The sequence below is a fragment of the Rana temporaria genome, chromosome 11 (genome assembly GCF_905171775.1).
Source record: "Rana temporaria chromosome 11, aRanTem1.1, whole genome shotgun sequence".
Taxonomy (NCBI): Eukaryota; Metazoa; Chordata; class Amphibia; order Anura; family Ranidae; genus Rana; species Rana temporaria.
Window position 1 is genome coordinate 49,631,408 of NC_053499.1, and position 22,274 is coordinate 49,653,681.

General features: G+C 43.5%; 1 protein-coding gene across 1 annotated transcript in view; it reads left to right on the forward strand.

The window, feature by feature from the left end:
* Positions 1-521: 521 nt before the first annotated feature.
* Positions 522-22,274, forward strand: part of LOC120916794 (mucin-2-like) — a 46,114-nt gene continuing 24,361 nt past the window's right edge. Inside the window, exons 1-6 of the mRNA XM_040327731.1 lie at positions 522-659; positions 755-868; positions 2,280-2,459; positions 12,509-12,748; positions 15,979-16,135; positions 19,718-19,862. Of these exons, the coding sequence (XP_040183665.1) occupies positions 522-659; positions 755-868; positions 2,280-2,459; positions 12,509-12,748; positions 15,979-16,135; positions 19,718-19,862 (974 nt within the window). The remainder of the gene's footprint in view (positions 660-754; positions 869-2,279; positions 2,460-12,508; positions 12,749-15,978; positions 16,136-19,717; positions 19,863-22,274) is intronic.

The following is a 22,274-nucleotide window of genomic DNA, read 5'->3' on the forward strand; positions in this document are numbered from 1 at the left end:
CAAGGCCTTTACTTTCAGAAACATAGGCATGCGCACATGGTGTGCCAGGTGTGCCCAGGCACACCCTAATCACTCCCTGCTGTGCAGATTCTCCCTGCTGCCCGGTATCCCCTCCCACAGCATGGCTGCGCTTCCCACATCTCCCATTGGATACTGCAGTGGATATACATAGATGATATTTCAGGATGAGTGGGAGAAGGGGTAATGTCATTTACTGCCCCCTTCCCTTTCTGAATGAACACAGTGAGAGATCGGTACCATGTTTTTGAGCTTTCAGGTGCACACCCTAATGCAACAGGCTGCGCACACCTATGTTCAGAAAATACATAAAAGTGGGGGGGTTCTAAGTAACTGTATAGCAAACAAAATGCAGATGTTTACATGTATGTGAGAAATGTCAGAATTGGCCCAATGGCAAGTAGTTAAGATAGGACATAACTGATCCAAGCAACTACTTTTTGTATTTAAATTATTCTGTTTTCAATTTAATTTTATTAAAAAGCTGTTAACATTTCAACAGCATGTGCTCAAATAGGACTTGGTTATGTGACAGCAAAACAGAAAAAGCAATATGTACGGCGTATGGACAAGGACATTATATTACCTTTGATAATAAGCGATTCACCATCAATGGAAACTGTGAATATACTTTGGTTCAGGTATTCCAGACATCCACAGTAATAAATGCAAAAACCTTTTAGTGCATCTCGTATTATGTATGCAATTATATAAAATGATTTGTGCATTCTTTTAGGACTATTGTGACATTAATGATTTAGAGAATGGAACCTTTAAAATTATTACTGAGAATATACCATGTGGTACAACAGGAACGTCCTGCTCCGTGGCCATTACATTGTATCTAGGGGTAAGTCAATCTTCTAGCCACTGTATTGATAATAAAAAAAAAATTACAAGTATCTGTCTTTGTGTCCCTGCCCCAAGACCCTATAGCATATGTGTAGATCTTTACAGTATGTATGTAGAAATAATGAACGACTCTGCTAGTTTTTTTATATTTCTTCAGAAATGACCTAATAATAGAGTGACCTGCTACTGATTATCTCAAAATCCCTGAAATCTTGACAGTAGTTTGTAGACCTCTAAAGTTGTGCATGCAGAGGAAGTGGTACATGGGACAACATGTGGTACTTTACAGAAAGAGTAAAGGGATTTTTTCTTTCCGTATCATCCTTACCTAGGTGGATGCAGCATTGATCCAATGCTGCATCTGTCCCCTGGCATCTCTGCACTGAGAACCGAGCGATTGAACACCGCCGATGGCTCGGATCTCACAGCTCCCCGAGCTGAGAGCTTCTGACTTTTAATAAGCAGCTCTCCGCTCTGGTCCTCCACGCTCACTGGAGCGATGATCTGTGGAGGGGCGGGGAGTGGCCGTCTCAGGCACTCATCGGCTTGCTGAGACGCTAAGACGGGAGTCAGTCCAGGCACCTGGCGGATCCAGACTTCATTGTCTGGACTGATTTCTGTGATGTCAGTCCGCTCTCTGCTGAAAACGGGTCACAGGAGTGCAAAACGAATTGAAAAACGCTTTGACTGGGCTTCTCCTTTAAATTATAACATATTTTTAAAGGTACAAAATAAAGACACCATGGCCAGCTTCTGTCGAAACGGCTGCAATACACCAAGCCAAATGTTTGGTTTTTATTGAACTAGCCGATGCTGCCTGACATTTGGACCATGTGTACTAGGCTTAAAATGGAGTTCCACCCAAAATCCTCCCCCCCTCTGGTGTCACATTTGGCACCTTTCAGGAGTAGGGAGCAGATACTTGTGTAATACAGGTATTTGCTCCCACTTCCTGGCATAGATCACCGCTGTGATCCCGGTGACCTACTGCACTTCTGCCACCTATTCTGTCCTTCCCCGCTGTCTTCTGGGAAACACACAGGTCCCAAAAGACAGCAGGGACCAGTAAGGACACACAGCGCGACTCGCGCATGCGCTGTAGGGAACCGGGAAGTGAAGCCACTTCCTGATTCCCTCACCGAGGATGGCGGCGGGGCAGCCGAGAGCTGAGCGATTGATCAGCTTCTGCTGCCGTCATCGCGGGCACCCTGGACAGGTAAGTGTCCATTTATTAAAAATCAGCAGCTGCAGTATTTGTAGCTGCTGGCTTTTAATATATTTTTTTAGGTGAAACTCCGCTTTAACCCTCTGTGATAACTAGATGGCTGTGAATATTTACTTTTCATGTTGTCAATTATTTTACGTCAGTGCTAAACAAAATGTAGATATGCTATATTTTCTTTGTTTAGGCTCATAAGATTATTCTCGCCGATGGACACATAGATGTTATGGGCACATCAAGTAATGTTCAAATTCCATACATAACTCGAACAATGGGTATATATTTAGTCATTGAGACAAATATTGGACTTGTTTTAGTATGGGACAAGATGACAAGTATTTCAATTCATCTAAGCAGGAGCTATCAGGTAAAAATATAAAAACTACAAATATTGATTGGTGACAGGTCAATGTTATTCTGACTTAGTATGATTTGCAAAAAAAAGTTACCTGTTATGGAGTTACTGAGTTATTTTAAAGAGGAACAAGTCTGTGGAAATTGAGCCCAAAATAAATGCAAGCAGAGGGCAAAGGATTGGCTACTCATTAGTGTTTCTTGTTGTCTTTTTGCAACATGGCAAATATAAAAAAATTTGAGTTCCTTTACACTGAAAAATATAACTAAAGGCAAAACTATTTAGAACACCTATCAGTTTTTTTTTGTTTTTGTTTTTTTGCTGTCATTGCACCATTAGTGAGATTCACCCTCTCTACTTGTCCTATTTACCATCATTAAAAGTGAAATTAAAAGAAAACTCAAATTTTGGGTTGTTTACCTAATTTGCTGGTGTTTCCTCTCACTTTCCTTTTTTGGCTATAGGGCATGAAGTGAAGGTGATGGCAGAAAAAAAAAAAAATCTGACAGAGGTTATAACCCAACCTAATGCCCCGTACACACAAGCGGTTTTCCCGTCGAAAAAAAACGGATGTTTTTTTCCGACGGAATTCCGCTCAAGCCTGCCTTGCATACACACGGTCACACAAAGGTTCGGTGAACTTTTGACTGCCAAGAACACGGAGACGTGAAAGTCTACGACGAGCCGAGAAAATTAAGTTCTATGCTTCTGAGCATGCGTCAATTTGTTTCCGAGCATGCGTCGGAATTTTGCGTGTCAGAATTTGTACACACGATAGGAAATTCCGATCATATTTTTTCCTGACGGGAAAAAAAGAGAACCTGCTCTCTATCTTTTTCCAGCAGTTTTTCCATTGGAAAAAGTCTGATGGAGCATACACACGGTCGAGATTCCTGACCAAAAGCTCTCATCTGACTTTTTCCAATGGGAAACTGGTGTGTACAGGGCATTACTCTATCCAAAAAAATAAAAAAGTTTTCCTGTAGTTTTACTTTATTACCAACAATTCAGGCAAGCATTTAAAGACATACGCAAAATATGTGTCTGTCGTCTTAAAAAATGTTTTTGATGACATTGGGCAACCCTGCAGCATCTTGACTACAGTCAAAAAACAGTCTCTAGGTTGTATAGAACAGGATAGGGGCGGGTTTAATAAGTTTAACAAAGGATAACTGGGTAGGGCTGATACCAATCAGTCCACAAAAATGCTGTTTGTTGACAACCCACAACAGGACTTGAGCTGAGGGTATTTCTGGCAGATAAATAGGATTTTTTTTTATCTGCAGGGTTTTTAAAGGCATAAAACATGAGAAATGTGTTTGTAGTCAGAGTCTTCAAGTCTTCGAGTAAGGGATGCGATAACCCTAATAACCAATGGCCTGGATTGTGCCCATTTGGCCCGCCGTAGGTACGCCTGAAAGAGGGCATACCCTGAATAAGAAAAAGTAGAATGAGAATATGAGAAAGCTGAGGGAATGGGTGGGTGGGACCCAGAAATCTACCGCGACCCAGCCCTGACCGGGAGGGAGTCTTAAATAGCCTCAGACTCCTCCCACAAATACAGGCTGGCCTGCGGCCAGCCTTCTTACTTGTAGTCAGAGTCTTCAAGTCTTCGAGTAAGGGATGCGATAACCCTAATAACCAATGGCCTGGATTGTGCCCATTTGGCCCGCCGTAGGTACGCCTGAAAGAGGGCAAAAAGACCCATATTTAGGTGGAGAGGGGGTAGATAAGCGACCAAGAAGAAAAGCAGCACGCACCCGGATGGCAACCGTAAGCATACCTGATAAGAAGCCGTTGTGACCGGAGAAGCTACTGACTCATGACCTGTGAAAGAAGGAAGCCCCTGCCGAACGCGAGAAGCAGCCCCTGAACCCGACCAATGCCCCGAGAAAGATTGATTCGAGCCTGCTGCCTGCGATAAGCCAGCCGAAAGCCTGAAGTGTTGATGATACAAGGATACTAGGGGGCAACTGAACCAGAACTGGCCCGAGACGCCCCTGCAACCATGCCTAACAATGAATACTACAACCGGACGCCAGACTAAGCTCCGTGAGGAAACCCCCCAACCCCTGGCCTACCCATACCTGATATGGAAAGTGAGCGGGTGAGTTGCAAAAAATTGACAACTGGCAGGAGCCTGAAGCGCTGGATACTTAATGGATACGTTGAAGGAGCAGAAGGACGAGGCCCATGCGCTCCTAAACAACCTAACATGGAACCATGTCAACACCCAAAACCCGTTCCTACCTGATAGACTTGACTGAAAGTACCCAGAGAAGGGACGTCAGAGAATCGGGGATGGGAGATTCCACCACCACCTCCGACAAGGAACACCCATGACACAGCCATGAACCAGGTCAGCTAGACCGGACCCAAAGGAATGATGACATGGCCGGCCGAACTGGAAGAAGAGCAGAAATTGGGGGAGCACAGACACAACCTAGACAAGACAGAAGACAGACATGCAACAACAACACCCTATGAACCTACCTATATATGAGCAGAACATCAAGACCGCCACGCATGAATGACCCCGATGACACCCCCACCCAGTGTGACTGGCATGTGAGCCTGAGTAACCTGCCGCGCAGAGACAGGCAATTTAACTGAACACTCAAGGCTAGTGTACCCACGGACGGTGGTGGGTAATCGTATAGGTGTAAGAATGAACGTGCACGTATGACGTATGGTATACAGGCGAGAAGATTGTGGTCAACAATCAATTAAAAACGAAAACCTCAGCCCGTAAGAATCTGAAGACGTGACAGATCCTGAGATGTGAGCACTATCTAATCAACCCAGATGCAACGTGGACAAAGTACAATGAGACGTGGTCACCACGGAGATGACAACACCAAGACAAACAAACACAGACAGGAATCGCGGGGCAACGCTAAAACAGAAATCGTGAGGGCAGAAATGCTATGACAGAAATTAAGGGGGCCAGAAATCGTGGGGGCAACAGTAATGCTAAGACTGAAAACTTATACAAAACCTGGGGCAGAAATGGTATGGGGGACCCGCTGAAACCTGAATACTGAGGCAAAAAATAAATAGGACAAAAATAAAGACAAAACCCTGGGGCATACCTAGTATGAGAGCGACACTGAGCCTGAAATGCTGAGACAGAAACGCAATGACAGACAGAAATAAGAAAAAAACGTGGGGTCCGTAGTCCCCAGACAGAAAACGTGGGGGCCGCCGTGCCCAGACAGAAAACTTGGGGGCCGCCGTGCCCAGACAGAAAACGCGGGGGCCGCCGTGCCAAGACAGAAAACCAGGGGCAGAGACGCTATGACAGAAAAACCAGGGGCAGAACCGCCATGACAGCAAAGCTGGGGCATAACCGCCATGACAGCAAAGCTGGGGCATAACCGCCATGACAGCAAAGCTGGGGCAGAAACCCTATGACCGAAACCCGGGGCAGAACCCTAAGACCGAAACCTGGGGCAGAAACCCTAAGACCGAAACCCTGGGGAAGAAACCCTAAGACCGAAACCCTGGGGCAGAAACCCTATGACCGAAACCCTGGGGCAGAACCCTATGACCGAAACCCTGGGGCAGAAGCCCTATGACCGAAACCCTGGGGCAGAAGCCCTATGACCGAAACCCTGGGGCAGAAACCCTACAACCGAAACCCTGGGGCAGAAACCCTACGACCAAAACCCTGGGGCAGAAACCCTACGACCGAAACCCTTGGGCAGAAACCAGGTACTAGAAACATAACCACTTGAACATAACTAGCATGCGCAACGTAGTCGCATGATGATCAACGTGGTCGTAGACGCATGATGAGCAACGTAATCGCATGATGAGCAACGTGATCGCATGATGAGCAACATAGTCGCATGATGAGCAACATAGTCGCGAAACATAGTCGCATGAGCAAACATAGTCGCATGAGCAACATAGTCGCATGAGCAACATAGTCGCATGAGAAAGTCGCATGAGAACATAATCGCATGAGAAAGTCGCATGAGAACATAATCGCATGAGAAAACATAGTCGCATGAGAAAACATAGTCGCATGAGAAAACATAGTCGCATGAGCAACATAATCGCATGAGAACATAGTCGCATGAGAACATAATCGCATGAGAACATAACCGCATGAAAACATAACCGCATGAAAACATAGTCGCATGAGAACATAGTCGCATGAGAACATAATCGCATGAGAACATAGTCGCATGAGAAACATAGTCGCATGAGAAACATAGTCGCATGAGAACATAGTCGCATGAGAACATAATCGCATGAGAACATAATCGCATGAGAAACATAGTCGCATGAGAAACATAGTCGCATGAGAAACATAGTCGCATGAGAAACATAAACGCATGAGAAACATAAACGCATGAGAAACATAGTCGCATGAGAAAACGTAGTCGCATGAGAAAACGTAGTCGCATGAGAACCAGTCACATGAGAAACGCAGTCGCATGAGAAACGTAGTCGCATGAGAAAACGTAGTCGCATGAGAAACAGACTCATGAGAAACAGTCGCATGAGAACCAGTCACATGAGAAACATAGACGCATGAGAAACATAGTCGCATGAGAAACATAGTCGCATGAGAAACAGACTCATGAGAAACAGTCGCATGAGAATCAGTCACATGAGAAACATAGACGCATGAGACCCAGTCACATGAGAAACACTCATGAGAAACATAGTCGCATGAGAAACATAGTCGTATGAAAACATAGTCGCATGAGAACATAATCGCATGAGAACATAGTCGCATGAGAACATAGTCGCATGAGAACATAGTTGCATGAGAACATAGTCGCATGAGAAACATAGTCGCATGAGAAACATAAACGCATGAGAAACATAAACGCATGAGAAACATAGTCGCATGAGAAACATAGTCGCATGAGAAACAGTCGCATGAGAAAACGTAGTCGCATGAGAAAACGTAGTCGCATAAGAAACAGTCGCATGAGAACCAGTCACATGAGAAACGTAGTCGCATGAGAAAACGTAGTCGCATGAGAAACAGACTCATGAGAAACAGTCGCATGAGAACCAGTCACATGAGAAACAGACTCATGAGAAACATAGTCGCATGAGAAAACGTAGTCGCATGAGAACCAGTCACATGAGAAACGCAGTCGCATGAGAAACATAGACTCATGAGAAACGTAGCAGCACGAGAAACGTAGCCGCACGAGACACGTAGCCGCACGAGACACGTAGCCGCATGAGAAACGTAGTCGCATGAGAATCATAACAGTCTTAATGCAAGAAATACTGCCGGCGTGACTCTCCCCCCCCCCCCCAGCTAGCGTGACCACGAAAACAAGGCCACTTCCCCCCATGCTGCCAGCATGACCCCCCCCTCATGCAGCCTGTATGCGACCCCCAGTGCCGAAAGGTGAAACACCCCCCCACCCCTATTCCCCGCCAGTGAGGCCTGCAACGTGAGAATGAATGCCCCCCCCACACAAGACCCAAGCATGCCCCCAGATGGATAAGTGGCTGTATGGATGCTCCCCCCCCCCCCCAAGCAGCTGCATGGGGAAGGAAAGCAAGCCAATGATCCCCCACGTGACTTCCCCCTGTTTGCCAGCGTACCGACCGGGACCTTCCCCCTTCCCCCCGGTGTGAAACACCGGGCAGCTCCCTCCATGCAGAATGCGCCCGGACCCCCTCACGCTGCAATGACGGTGAGCGGCTCCCTCCATGCTAGTGGGATCAATGGAGCGGGCGAACGTTACCCCTCCCCTCGGCAGAGAACCTCTAAGGTCCAGCGGCTCATGGAGTGTTTGAGGGGATGGATAAACAGCTTGCCGGCCGGCCCCGCCCCCCTCCCTCAGCGTGAGTTAGAGAACTGACAGGGAGGAGGAGCGGACGGCCCCCGCAAGACGCCGGTGTGTGCCCGGAGGAGTGGGAGGGAGGGAGGTTGGATGGCCCCCCTCATGTGCCCGGATAAATTGCAATGCTCCCGTGTGAGCCCGCAGATTCCCAGTGTGGAAGGCGGCTCCCGCTCCCCCCACACCGCCTGATACTCCCCCAGGGAGAAGATGGTGTGTCCGAACCCCATGTGGAGCCGCCATAAGCGGGCAGGCGGACGACCCCTCCCTCCTCCAAGCCGACAGCTGAATGCATCTGACGCCGACATGACACGCCCCCCTCCTACCCAGAAATCTACCGCGACCCAGCCCTGACCGGGAGGGAGTCTTAAATAGCCTCAGACTCCTCCCACAAATACAGGCTGGCCTGCGGCCAGCCTTCTTACATGTATTGTATACATGCACTGATTTATTATTTATTTTTTTGCCTTAGCATATATCTTAAGTAAGTAAAGCTGGAGAAGGCAGCTGTTAAGTGCTTTGGCCTGCAACTACAGGGCTTGTTTAAAGGCTTCAGTGATCCCTTTCTCAATATCTTGCATCTGGAATATACAGTAGATATGTGCATTCCCGTTCGTATGAATGTTATTTTCATACGAAAATGTTCATTTTTGTACCCGCAGAATAATGTGTACATACGAAAAAATTAAAGCACCAAAATACAAAAACGACGGGATTACCAATGAGCCGCATAACGAACAACCGCAAATACGAACGAACGATCTGACGAAAATACGACAAAACGAAAACGGCAAAAGAACGAAAATTACATCTATAACAAAAGATTTGCATTCTGTATCCTGTTTGAATCCCCTCTCTGCTCGTATCCTCAGCCGCATTTCCACATGACACCTACAACAAAAGCTTTGCATTCTGTATTTTGTTTGAATCCCCTCTCTGCTCGTATCCTCAGCCGTATGTTCACACGACATCCACAACAAAAGATTTGCATTCTGTATCCTGTTTGAATTCCTTCTCTGTTCGCACCCTCAGTCGTATGCTCACACGACATCCACAACAAAAGACCTGCACCCTGTATTTTGAATTCCTTTTTTCTGTTCGTATTTTGGATTCAACAGAATGCAAATCTTTTGCCACAGATGTCACACGAACACACGACCGAAAATACCAAAAGAAAAAGGACCCAAAACACAGAATGCAAATCCCTTGCCACAGATGTAATTTTCGTTTTTTTGAATGGGCAGTGAGTGTAGTTAGTGAAGCAGCTTCTCTTTTGTGCTGAGTAGTACAGTAAAGCCAAATAAACTTTGCTGTGGATTTTCATATGAAGAGAGATCAGTTGGCCAGACTTTTGAACCCAAAAATGTTTTTTTTTTTTTTTTTTTTTTTTAATAATTTTTATTAATTTTCAATAGACATACAGGGGGGGGGGGAGAAAATATACCAGAGACAAAACAGTAAGGGGGCGTGAGAGAGGCGGATGCATCTGCATGGAACAAATAAAGTACATACAGTAAATGGTAATAAATGAAAAAGATGTATATAAACAAAGGGAAGGGAGTAAATGGTTATAAGCATAAACATAAAGAGGGTATGCCATTGGCAGGAATGGGGGAGTGGATAAATGTGCTAGGCGGAAGCCACGCAGAGAATAACCCTCTTAGGACCTACTAGGTGAGGATGCAGTATAGGAACAAATATACAGTGCTATCAATCAGACAATAGCTTATAGCAATCAGGCAACTGGATGGATCTCATATTTTAGTAGGGTCCTAGGAACATTACAGGAACAAAGGTAACACACACAACTCTTTATAGAAGAAATAAGTCCTGAGGAGGGGGTGGGGGGGGGCACCGGGGGGGGGTATCGTGGCATCATGAGCTAGAAAACGTCATGGGAGATTTCCACTCCTAGTTGCGGGTGGTGGGGGAGATTTGAAGTAGGAGAAGGTGTAGTGTTCGAAGTTGGAGCATTCTTCTGGTGATAGATGAGAGTGCATGAAGGGCCCCCAGGTTGAAAGGAAGCGGGATTTGGAGGCGTTGCTTTTGAAATCCGTAGTGGCGCGTTCCTTGTAGAGAAGGAGGAGGAGCTCACTCTGTATTTGGGTCACAGAGGGACAGTGTGTAGAAGTCCAATTTTTCAAGATAGCTCTCCTTACGACAAGGAGGCAGAGCAGAGACCAATCGTTGTTGGCAGTTGCAGGAGGCTGGGGAGCCGGTGAGGAAGGGCAGGTCCCCCGTGACCATTGAAGCAGTTGGGGGTCCCAATAGCCAAAGATGAGGAGCAGGGGGTCTTTGGGTAGTTTTAACAAGGTGATTCCAAAGATGTAGGCCAGTACCTGTTCCCAGAAAGAAGATATGTACGTGCACGACCAGAAACGATGGGTTAGGGAGGGTCTCTGATGGTGGCAAAGGGGGCATTCGGCAGCAGATTGGTCTGTCGGCAGCAGATTGGTCTGTTGTGGAATATAGAAAAGGTATGTGGGCCCGGTGGAGGATTTTTAATTGGGTTTCTCTCCAGATTTCGTTGGGGGTCAGGCGTTGAACTTTGTTGAAACCCTGGATCAGCTTGTTGACCAGATCATCATCTGGGAAATCCTTGCCCCAGTTGGCTGCAGATGAGGAGTGCAGCGTAGGCGTTGTCCGAAGAAGCAGTTGTTTGTAAATGTCCGAAATTTTATAGGATCCTTCCGTGAGCAGTTGGTCCGAGAAGTTGGGAGGGAAACGTTTCGCCGGTTCTTTACAGGTAGTTTTCAGATAGTTGGTGCGTTGTCAAAAGTGAAATACATGGGAAGGGGGTAATGAAAAGGTAGAGGCAACAGAGTCAAAGGGTAGGGGACGACCAGTGGGAATGTCACACAGGGATGAAAACTTTGTGAGACCTTTGTCTCTCCAGATTTGGAAGGGCCTGTGGTCCAGACCAGGGGGGAAACTCGGGTTTCCTTGGATTGGTACGTGACGAGACATGAAGGGGGGAAGCCGAAGGCTTTTCCTGATTTCTCTCCAAGCAATAGCAGTGTCTCTTAGCAGTAGGTTGTGTTGGTAGGGGGTCGGGACCGACTTCCATTTGCAGTGGAGGAGGGCTGTGAGGGAGAAAGGGTGTGCCATAGCAGATTCCAGGGGGTAGTTAGAGTAACGGGATGAATGTGCAATCCAATCTAAATCAATTCTCATCAAGCAAGCTAAATTATAAGTCCTAACATTTGGGAGACTAACACCCCCTTCGCGTCTGGGAAGAAAAAGTTTATTTAATGCTATGCGCGGTCTCTTTCCCCGCCATATGAATGTGGATACGGCCGATTCAATTTGTTTGACATCTTTGTGGCGGAGGAGTAGTGGAATAGTTTGCATCGGGTACAGTAGCCGAGCAAAGCTAACCATTTTGACAAGGTGACATCTTCCCAGCAGCGAAAGGGGCAGATCCAACCAGTTTACCAGTTCTTGAGATATTTTAGCAATCAGAGGGGGATAGTTCAGGCTATATAAAGAGGAAGGGGTTTTCCCAATCGAGATACCAAGGTAAGTGATGTGAGACCTAGCGACAGAGAAGATGGAGTTATGGGACCAGGAGGGAGCAGGTTTAGTGGTTTTCTGATGGAGTTTAAAAACGAACAATTTTTCTGAGAACGAACAGAAAACGATAGTTTTTATGTTTGTTGTTAAAAAAGTCTGACCAAGTGTATGGGGCTTAACAATTGGTAATATGGATGAGCTGCGTGTTGAAAGTGCCGCGAATCCCGCAATATATTTACGAAAGTACAAAATGACGAAAATCCTTTTTCTGTTTGTATCTTCAGTCGCATGCCCACATTACATCCACAACAAATTGTCATAGATGTCACACGAACACACGACCGAAAACACGAACAGAAAAAGGAATCCAAAACACAGAAAGCAAATCATTGACGAAAAAGTAACGAACATGAATTAAACAGAATAACGAACCATCCCGCATGTACGAATATAAAACGGTAACGAAAATACGAAACGATCGGAATACGAAAAAATCTCGTCGTACGAAAAACAAACGGGAACGAACAGAAAAACGTGCGTCTTACGAAAAACGAACGGAAACTAACCTACGGAACGATACGAAACAGAACAAAAAAAACCTAAATTTTTTTCTGTACACATGTCTAATATACAGTTAGCAAAACTGATAAAAAAACTCTTTAAATTCAGCATATTTTAAGTGTAAAACTATTTCATGAAGTGTTTTCTTATCTATGTCCAACACAGGGGAAGGTCTGTGGTCTTTGTGGAAACTTTGATGGAAACAGCAAAAATGATTTTACAACAAGGAGTATGTGCTTAGTAGAAGACGTGAAACTGTTTAGAGACAGCTGGAAGATATCTTCAGACTGTCCAGAAGTGTACATCTCCAAAGAGCCATGTGCCATTCACCCATACAGGATGCCCTGGGCACATAAAATGTGCTACATCATTAAAAGTGATGTGTTTGCACAATGCCATGCAGAGGTAGTAGTCTAAATGTTGTACACATGACACTGTAGGTTCAGTAATGAAAGTCTTCAGTTAGCTGAATTTAAAGGCTTACTATAATTTTGAAAAAAACATTTTTAGGTCTTTTCACACTGCGTTGTGGCAATATGCAGTCAAATATGTGTCTTAACCACTTAAGCCCCGGACCAAAATGCAGCTAAAAGACCAGGCCAGGTTTTGCGATTCGGCACTGCGTCGCTTTAACAGACAATTGCGCAGTCGTGCGACGTGGCTCCCAAACAAAATTTACATCCTTTTTTTTCCCACAAATAGAACTTTCTTTTGGTGGTATTTGATCACCTCTGCAGTTTTTATTTTTTGCGCTATAAACAAAAATAGAGCGACAGTTTTGAAAAAAATGCAATATTTTTTACTTTTTTCTATAATAAATATCCCCCAAAAATATATAAAAACATTTTTTTCCTCAGTTTAGGCCGATACGTATTCTTCTACATATTTCTGGTAAAAAAAAATCGCAATAAGCGTTTATCGGTTGGTTTGCGCAAAATTTATAGTGTTTACAAAATAGGGGATAGTTTTATTGCATTTTCATAAAAAAAAAAAATTCTAACTACTAATGGTGGCGATCAGCGATTTTTTTCGTGACTGCGACATTTTGGCGGACACTTCGGACAATTTTGACACATTTTTGGGACCATTGTAATTTTCACAGCAAAAAATGCATTTAAATTGCATTGTTTATTGTGAAATAGACAGTTGCAGTTTGGGAGTTAACCACAGGGGGCGCTGAAGGAGTTATGTTTCACCTAGTGTGTGTTTACAACTGTAGGGGGTGTGGCTGTTGGTCTGACGTCATCGATTGTGTCTCCCTATAAAAGGGATGACACATTCGATGCAGCCGCCACAGTGAAGCACGGGGAAGCCGTGTTTACACTCGGCTCTCCCCGTTCTTCAGCTCCAGGGAGCGATCGCGGGGGTGGTGGCTAGAAACGAATAGCCGCCCCCTCATCCCGGATCGCTCCCGGAGGCTTGCCGACCGCCGCATGTACCGGGGGGGTCCCGATCGGACCCCCCACCCACATCTAGGCAGGGAGGTACGGGTACGCCCATCTGCCTGTACGTGCCATTCTGTGGACGTATATGTAAATGCGGTCGTTAAGTGGTTATCACGTGTTACCCCAGCACTCAGCACTGCACATATTTGCTATTCAAAATGCACTGCAACATTAAGGTCCATATCTACTTGAGTATCCCCCAAATGTATATGGACCTTAAAGGAGTTGTAAAGGAAAAAATGTTTTTGCCTAAAATTAATGTCTGCAAGGTAGACAGACAGAATAGTGTAATGATTCTGTTTAAAAACGAGTAAATACCTATTAAATTCCTTCATCTATATTACCTCCGGCATTCTAGTTTCTGTTCTCTCATTCACTTCCTGGTTTGCGTCGTTCGTTCATGTAAGAACTACATTTCCCAGTATGAACTGCGGCACGCCCAGTAATTCACACCACCTTGAAGTCTCTAACACGTAGAGAGCATCCTGCCACACAGATGTAGTTCCCAGGAGGGGGCGAGCACGTTACTGACCACCGCAGTAAACCCTCCCATCACGGTGGTGAGTAAAATCAGACAAGCAGGAAGTGAACAGAACAGAGAAGAAAAAGAGCAACTTCTGAGCAAAAACGAACAATGAGGAAGTGAAAAGAGGAATGTCTGCAGGTAAAGGATGCTTATTATGAAAAAAAAAATATTTCCTTTACAACCCCTTTAATGTAAATGAAAAGTCATTAAAATTATTTGGATAGTTGAAATTCCTGCTGCTTTTTAAATCATCTAAATAGAAAAATTAAGCAACTAATCTAAAACAAATCAAATAAAATGTAATATTGTCCATCAATTTCTAAATATGACTTCACCAACTTCTCCCTGTTAGCATATACCATATTAGAAAAAAATTGCGTGGGATTTACATGTACCTTGTGGGGTCTGATAAATGCACAAACCAAGGAAATTTTTAAAAATAAACAAATCTTTATTCTACATATGCAAAGGGTTTGTTTTAAAAAGTTAAAGACAAAACTAGTTAAAATTATAGTTAAGTTATCCAGGGTGTTATCCTGGCTGCAGAATCCGGAAAGAGAAAAGATGAAAATTAGATTAGTGACATTGTTAGTTAATGTTGTGGGAATATCCAATGAATTTTCTTTCCAATCTCTACATACATTTTTGTAATAACAATATGCTTGTATATCATTACAGTATATATATAGATATACAATTTGTACTAATATCCGAGGCCCTGATGATGGGGGTTATCCCACAAAATGTATAGGCCCTCTTTCTGGATTCTAAAGCCAGGATAACAATTCCCTGGATAACTTAACTGTAACTGTCATTTTAACTAGTTTTGTGTTTAACTTTTTAAAACAAACCCTTTGTAAATGTAGAATAAAGATTTGTTTATTTTTCTTAAATTTCCTTGGTTTGTGCCTTTATCAGACCCCAAAAGGTACATGCAAAGTCCCACACGATTTGGTTCTATTATGGTACATGCTATTTATGGGATGGTACCTGTGTAGGGTCATAATTGTCTCACACTCTTCCCCCATACCCCTTAGGCCTCTTGCACACTGCAGCTTGAAAAGCTCAATACAGCATTTTTTTTGGTGATCTAGAATGCAGTCCATTGTTTAAAATGTGTCTGTACATAGAGACGTGTAAACAAGCGCTGGGTATTTTTGAGTAAAATAAAAAATAGAAAAATCTGTGTTTCCTGACAGTATTTTGTGACTATGCTTGCAAATACGTGCATAAGCAGGAATATGAGCATACATATGAACTACATTTTCCTAGGAATGTATTGTGCACACGAATGCGCATATATGTGCAAATACGACCATATATTTAAGCAAATATATGCAAAGCAAATGCCTAAAATTAAGTCCAAAAAAGCAGATGCTTAAACATCTGTTTTTCCCGTAGAAGCATCTCATTCTTATCCTATGTGTTTATACACATTAGAACGTTTGTAGGCATATTTTAAGCTCAGCGTTTAGAGGCAGGAAAAAAAAACCTTCTGATTTGCATTTTTGATTGGAGTTTTATAGCAGAAAAAACACTAAACTCTTAAACTCACCTAAACGTGTACAAAAATGCTCTATATGGGTGGGTTATTTTTCTGCCCACACTAAGCCTAGTGTGCATGCAGCCCTACCATGTTTACTCTTGATGTATTTGTGTTCCAGGTGGACCCTGAAGAATATTATGAGGCTTGTGTCAGAGATACGTGCGCATGTGACACTGGAGGAGATTGTAACTGTTATTGTACAGCTGTTGCTGCTTATGCGCAAGCATGTAGTGAATCCTGTGTGTGTGTAGATTGGAGAACTGAAACAGTTTGCCGTGAGTAGAGCTGTAAGAAAAATGAACTGTGAAAACGAAAAAAATGTACTTAATGTAGTGTTTGGATACTACAAACAACTGACCAATTTAAACCCAATTTAGAGTATATAAATAGACAAAGTCATGACTTACACATAGAGGCTTATTCACAGATTTATCAACAAACACACATTAGTTAAAATATACACAGTATGGAAAACTTTCTGTTTCTTTTCTTTTTGAAGCCATGCATTTTTTTGTCAATGAAACCCTGAAAATGCTCTTATATTTATATTACTTTGGATAGCTTTTTTCATATTGTGGTTTCAACCCAAAACATTGTTTTTCATTCAATTCAAAAGAGTGCAGTACACGTAGTATTTTAAGGGGTAAAAGCAATTTTATGACTTTCCTGGTCTACTTACAGTGTTTCCCAGAAAATAAGACTTACCCCAAAAATAAGACCTAGCGTTATTTTCCAGAAGGGCTGCAATATAAGCCCCACCACGAAAATAAGCATTAGTTTAAAACACTTGTAAAATCCTATAATCCACTCTATTACAATAGTATATAATGTACAATGTGTGTATTTCTGTAATATAATTGCGGGGAAGAGAGCTCCGGCGGGGCACAGAAGCGCAGAGCGGCGCTATAACAAAGGTATTTGGCACAATTTTATTACAGACACACACACATTGTACATTATATACTACTGTAATAGAGTGGATTATAGGATTTTACAAGCATTTTAACTCAGTCCTGTCAGGTAGGGAGAGAGAAGACAGCACATTACATGATAAGACCTGCCCCGAAAATAAGCCCTACTGTGTCTTTTGTTGCCAAAATTAATATAAGACCCAGACTTATTTTCAGGGAAACACAGTACTTATTTAAATAAAAGTTGCTGTAACATTTATTTCTACTGTGTATATTGTTCATGTTCTAAAGATTTATGATGACAAAGGATGAAAATTGCCTTTTCACAACTGTACATTTTTCACACACTCCAGCTCTGTTCTGTGATTTCTACAATAATGATAGGCAATGCCAATGGGACTATAAGGCTTGCGGTGCTCCTTGCTTAAAAACATGCAGAAATCCAAGTGGCGTATGTCATTCTGAAACCAAAGGTTTAGAAGGTAAGAGACTTTTAAATTTGACTTTACTAGCTTGTAGTCTTATGCTTCTCATAGTGTGTGTGTATATGTGTTTAAGCTCTCTGTCTATCTGCCCTGCTCTGCTGTTTGGATTCCCCTGTTTATGACCTCAGATTGGATATTGACTATTCTCGACTATTCCCCAGAGTGGTGGCCAGGGACCATAGCATGGAGTATAAGACCTGAGGTCAACTGAGTATGGGTAGGCCTGCTTGCCTTATAAGAAAGGGGGCTGCTATAATTGAAGAACACAAAAGCGAACTATAGTGTCTGACCACCTGCGTTAGGGGTAAGCCTGACATGCATTTATATATTTACAGTATATTTAGGGTGGAGCATGAAACATGATGCCATTCTTCAGCCTCCCGTCATCTTGCCTGAATCTTGGGGGTCTTCTCCCTGCAGCTCCTTGTATTTTTTTTTAATGCAGTATAGCTGTAAATTGAAGACTAAAAGTCCTACCTGCCCCAGCAATAGAAGGACCACTAGTTCAAAATGGATCAATGGCAGCTCGTTCATTAGGGGCGCATGGGCACCGCCCCCCCCCCCCCCGATCCAATGCATCCAGCCCCCTAATCTACATGCAGGGTGCCGGATGGAAGGATTCCAATGAGGATTCCTGAGGCTCTAATAGGTTTTAAAAAAGGGTGAGCTTGGGGCAAAGAGCACTCCACCCTGAGCCCACCCAGTTTTGTGGCAATAGCGAATGAATATTCGCTGTTGTCACACTGATTCTCCTCCCGGCCAATCAGGAAGCGGGTCCTGAGACCTGTTTCCCGATTGGCCAAAAGGAGAAGCGATCCTATCGACCTTGTAGGAAGAGGGAGGAGACTCAGGGCCAGAGGAGATGCATGGCTGGAGGAGATGCACGGGAGGCCCGATGGACCGACCTGCCAGCCGCCACTGTCTCCATCAATGGCACACCCGCAGCGGCACAGCCATTTTCAACACTCCCCAGTTCAGACATGGGAGGGAGGAGGAGGAGAGGTCGGAGTGTCATCCTGGGTAGGACATCTACCTCCAAAGGTAAGGAGGCCTTCCGCCTTTCCATCCGTCTGTCTCCCAAGTGTTGCTGGTTTGCTGCCCTCCCCCAAATTATTGAGCACCAGCCGCCACTGCAATGAATCACAAACATTGTAAGATCACTGCATTTTTAGCCTATTAATTACTTTCTTCTTACTGAAGGTCCGTACCTGGGGCTGAAGGAATAGTCTACAGGACCCTGTGCATTGTGTTCTTGCACTAATTGTGGTTGCAATGTTTTGTTGGCTCCAAAGCAGGCTATAATGCAAAAAAATAATAGATGCATATTCTTTTCCCTTTGCAGTATTGGTGCATTTAATAATATTTTACAGAAGATGGAATATGCCTTTAAGCAGCCTACAAGGTGTTTAATAAAAAAAAAAAAACAGAGTTGTGCTTAACAAAATCAAATTCTAAAGCGACAGTAGCAGCGGTTCATAAGTGGTAGAAAACTCACTCACAACTTAAGCCCCGTACACATGATCAGATTATCCAACGGGAATTGTGTGATGATGTTGTTGAGAAAATCCAACCATTTGTATGCTCCATCGGACAATTGTTGTCGGATTTTCCGTGGAAAAATGTAGGATAGCATGCTTTAAAATTGTCCGCCAACAAATGTGTGTTGTCGGATTATCCAATCCTGTGTACACAAATCCTTTAAGCAAAACTCAAAAAGAACAAACACGCATGCTCAGAAGCAATGCTCACCATAACACAACATTGGCAGAAGTTGCCCAAAGGGTGGCGCTAAAGAGCTGAAAAAGTTCCTGACCAACGCCCTTCAGACAAAAGTCCTACGCTTTGTTCGAAGAAAATACGATCATGTGTATGAGGCTTTACTCTTTCACTTTAACAACAGCTCTATACAGTAATATCCCCCCATACATATAAATGTAAATAAATAAAGCTAATTTCCCAATATACAGTGCCAAAACATAAAATATCCTTATTAAAGAGGAAGTAAACCCAGATGGGTTTTACTTTCTCTTTATTTCCCTGCAAAGTTAAAGAATAATGGGCTACTATGCATCACATAGTAGCCCATTATGTGTCACTTACCTGAAACCAAAGCCTGAGATGTCATAGCTGTCCCTGTGCAGGAAGCGTTCATTCTTCACCCCTCTTGCTTCCGTGGCCTTCCTTCTCCACTTTAGCAGATCGTGCCGTTTCTAAAGGGGTCATGGCGTGACTGCCGGCTCCTGCACCAGTCACAGAGTCGGAGTTAGTGGCCCCCGGAAGGAAGAGGGGTGAAGATGGACACTCGCTGCCACTGGGGACAGCAGTTACATCACAGGGTTTACTTCCTCTTTTAACTGAAAGAACAACATTTTCACAGAAAACCAATGTATTGTTTTGTATTTATGACTGTTTTTATTCTATTACTTCTATTACTCTATGCTCTTTACCCGATTTATTGCAGGGTGCTATCCCAAATGTCCAAAGGAAAGGCCATACTTTAATGAAGATGAAATGCAGTGTGTGGCTGATTGTGGATGCCTAGACAATAAATCTAATTATTACAAGCTTGGAGAGAAAATTGAATCCTGCAACATCTGCGAAAGCTGGTAAAAAGTTTTGCCCCATTTGTAGTATTCTTGATGTCCCAAGTGGCACTTTGATTAGTACCCTGAATAAAGAATAGATGTTATATCTACATACTGTCCCAGTATTGGTATATTGAGAGTACACGTAGCACTACCCCCAAAAGAGACGATTTGTAAATTGCACCTCAACTCCAAAAACAACCTCAGCCACTCTGACACACCCTTTGGAATTAAAGTTACATATAGGAACACAAATCTGGAGACCTTTAACACAACCCTCAATTAGTATCAGGAAACCGAAGCAAGATCTTTTAGTGCGGAATGAACTCAATGTTGGTATGGGTTGAAATAAATGGTTGTTTGAGCATACTGTACATAATATAGGTTCAGGGAAAAGTTCCTATCGGAAATCCTAAGGCGGAAAGTCGAGAACCTGCTCGGTTCAGTCTTTCCCCTACACACGGCCGGTTTTCCTGACAGGAAAACTGCGATGAAGCTTTGGTTGGGAATCCCGGTTGTGTGTATGCTCCATCACAGTTTTTTCCATAGGAAAAATGTCAAAAACTGCCAGACAAAACTGGTTCTCTTTTTTTTGTCTGGTGGTTTTTGTGCAGTTTTCCCATCTGAAAAACTGCGAGGAGCATACACACGGCTGGGATTCCCGGCCAAAAGAAAATGGCTAGGATATGGTGCAATGTCCCCTAAGGTACCTCTAAACCTTAAAGTATAACTAAAGGCAAACCTTTTTTTTTGTTTGTTTTGGATAGAGTGGAGAGGGATTAGAACACCTGATTTTATTGCTGTCTGTGCCCCAGCTAAGGAGATTCACCCTCTCTAGTTGTCCTGTTTACCATTATCATTGAAAGTGAAAGTAAAAGAAATTACCCAAGTTTTAGGTTGTCCCCAGAAAAGTAATAGAGGGGAACCCTTCCAATGGGTACACTAGTTCTGGTGTCCTGGGGGTCGCCAAGACATTCCCTTGATTTTACAGGGATTTCCTCTCACTTCCTGTTTGGCTATGAGACAGGAAGTGAAGGGAAATCTCCACAATGGGACACAGATGGGGAAAAAAAATTGACAAGGTTTATAACCCTCCCTTGCTCTATCTTGCCTATAGTTCTACTTTAACCCTCCTGGCGGTATCCCCGAGCGTGACTCGGGGTTGATTTTTTCTACCAAAATCGGTAACCCCGAGTCACGCTCGGGGTAGATATGCAGAGCCTGCAGCGCGCGCTGGCTTACCTTCTCCTGGATCCAGCGATGTCACCACGCTGTGTGAGCGAGCGGGACCTCGCTCGATTCACACAGCGTCCTCCTGTGCAGCCGATCTCCGTTCCCTGCGACGTTACGACGCACGGGAGCGGAGATCAGCGCCAAATTCAAAAAAGTAAACAAACACTATACATACAGTATACTGTAATCTTATAGATTACAGTACTGTATGTAAAAAAACACACCCCCCTTGTCCCTAGTGGTCTGCCCAGTGTCCTACATGTCATTTTATAAAATAAAAACCTTTCTTTCTGCCTGCAAACTGTAGATTGTCCATAGCAACCAAAAGTGTCCCTTTATGTCAAAAATGGTTTTAGATCAGCTAGAAAACAGCGATAATAAATTATAATCACTTGCAGAATTGTGCGATAGTGATTTGCGGGGAAATTCGTCATTAAAAAAAAAAAAAAATAATGACAGCGACAATTCTGCAACTGAGCAAATTTCTGTGATTTTGAGTTTATTACATTATTCAATAATTTTTATTTTAATTATATTATTACTTGCTATAATTATTTATAATTATTTATTATATTATAATTTAAAATTTTGTTTTTAAAAAAATGTCATACCCGGGATGCCTATTAGATTCTTGTTTGGTCAGATTTAAGTGAGTTATTCCTAAAAATTACAGACCTACAATATAAAACGCCAAATTTCCTTGCAAATAATTGTACCGCTTTCAGCATGTTTTTTCAGAAAGAATCATACTGCCAGGGAGGTTAAGCAATAGGTCTAAAGGTCTCTGTGTGGCAGCTGTAAAGGGGCAGTCTTTAAAAACGAATGCTTCATCTCTCATTTGGGCTCGAATGCAGCTGATCAGATACAGATCGGTCTAATCGGCTGCTTCATCACTGGTCAAAATGCGTCCAGTAAACAAAGAGCCAGAACCAGAAGGTACAAAATAGTCATCGTTGTTTCCAGGTTCTGACGTCACACAGTGGAAGAAACATTTTCAATTCATCTCACTGTAAAACCGGAGCTGGATTATACCGGGATCATGGTTGTAGCCTCAACCATGATCCTTGCATAACCATTTTCCTATGGCAACTAATACCGTACTTATCGGCGTATAACGCGCACTTTTTTGCCCTGAAAATCAGAGCAAAATCGTGGGTGCGCGGTATACGCCGATACCCGCTTTCCCGAGCCGAGTTTTGA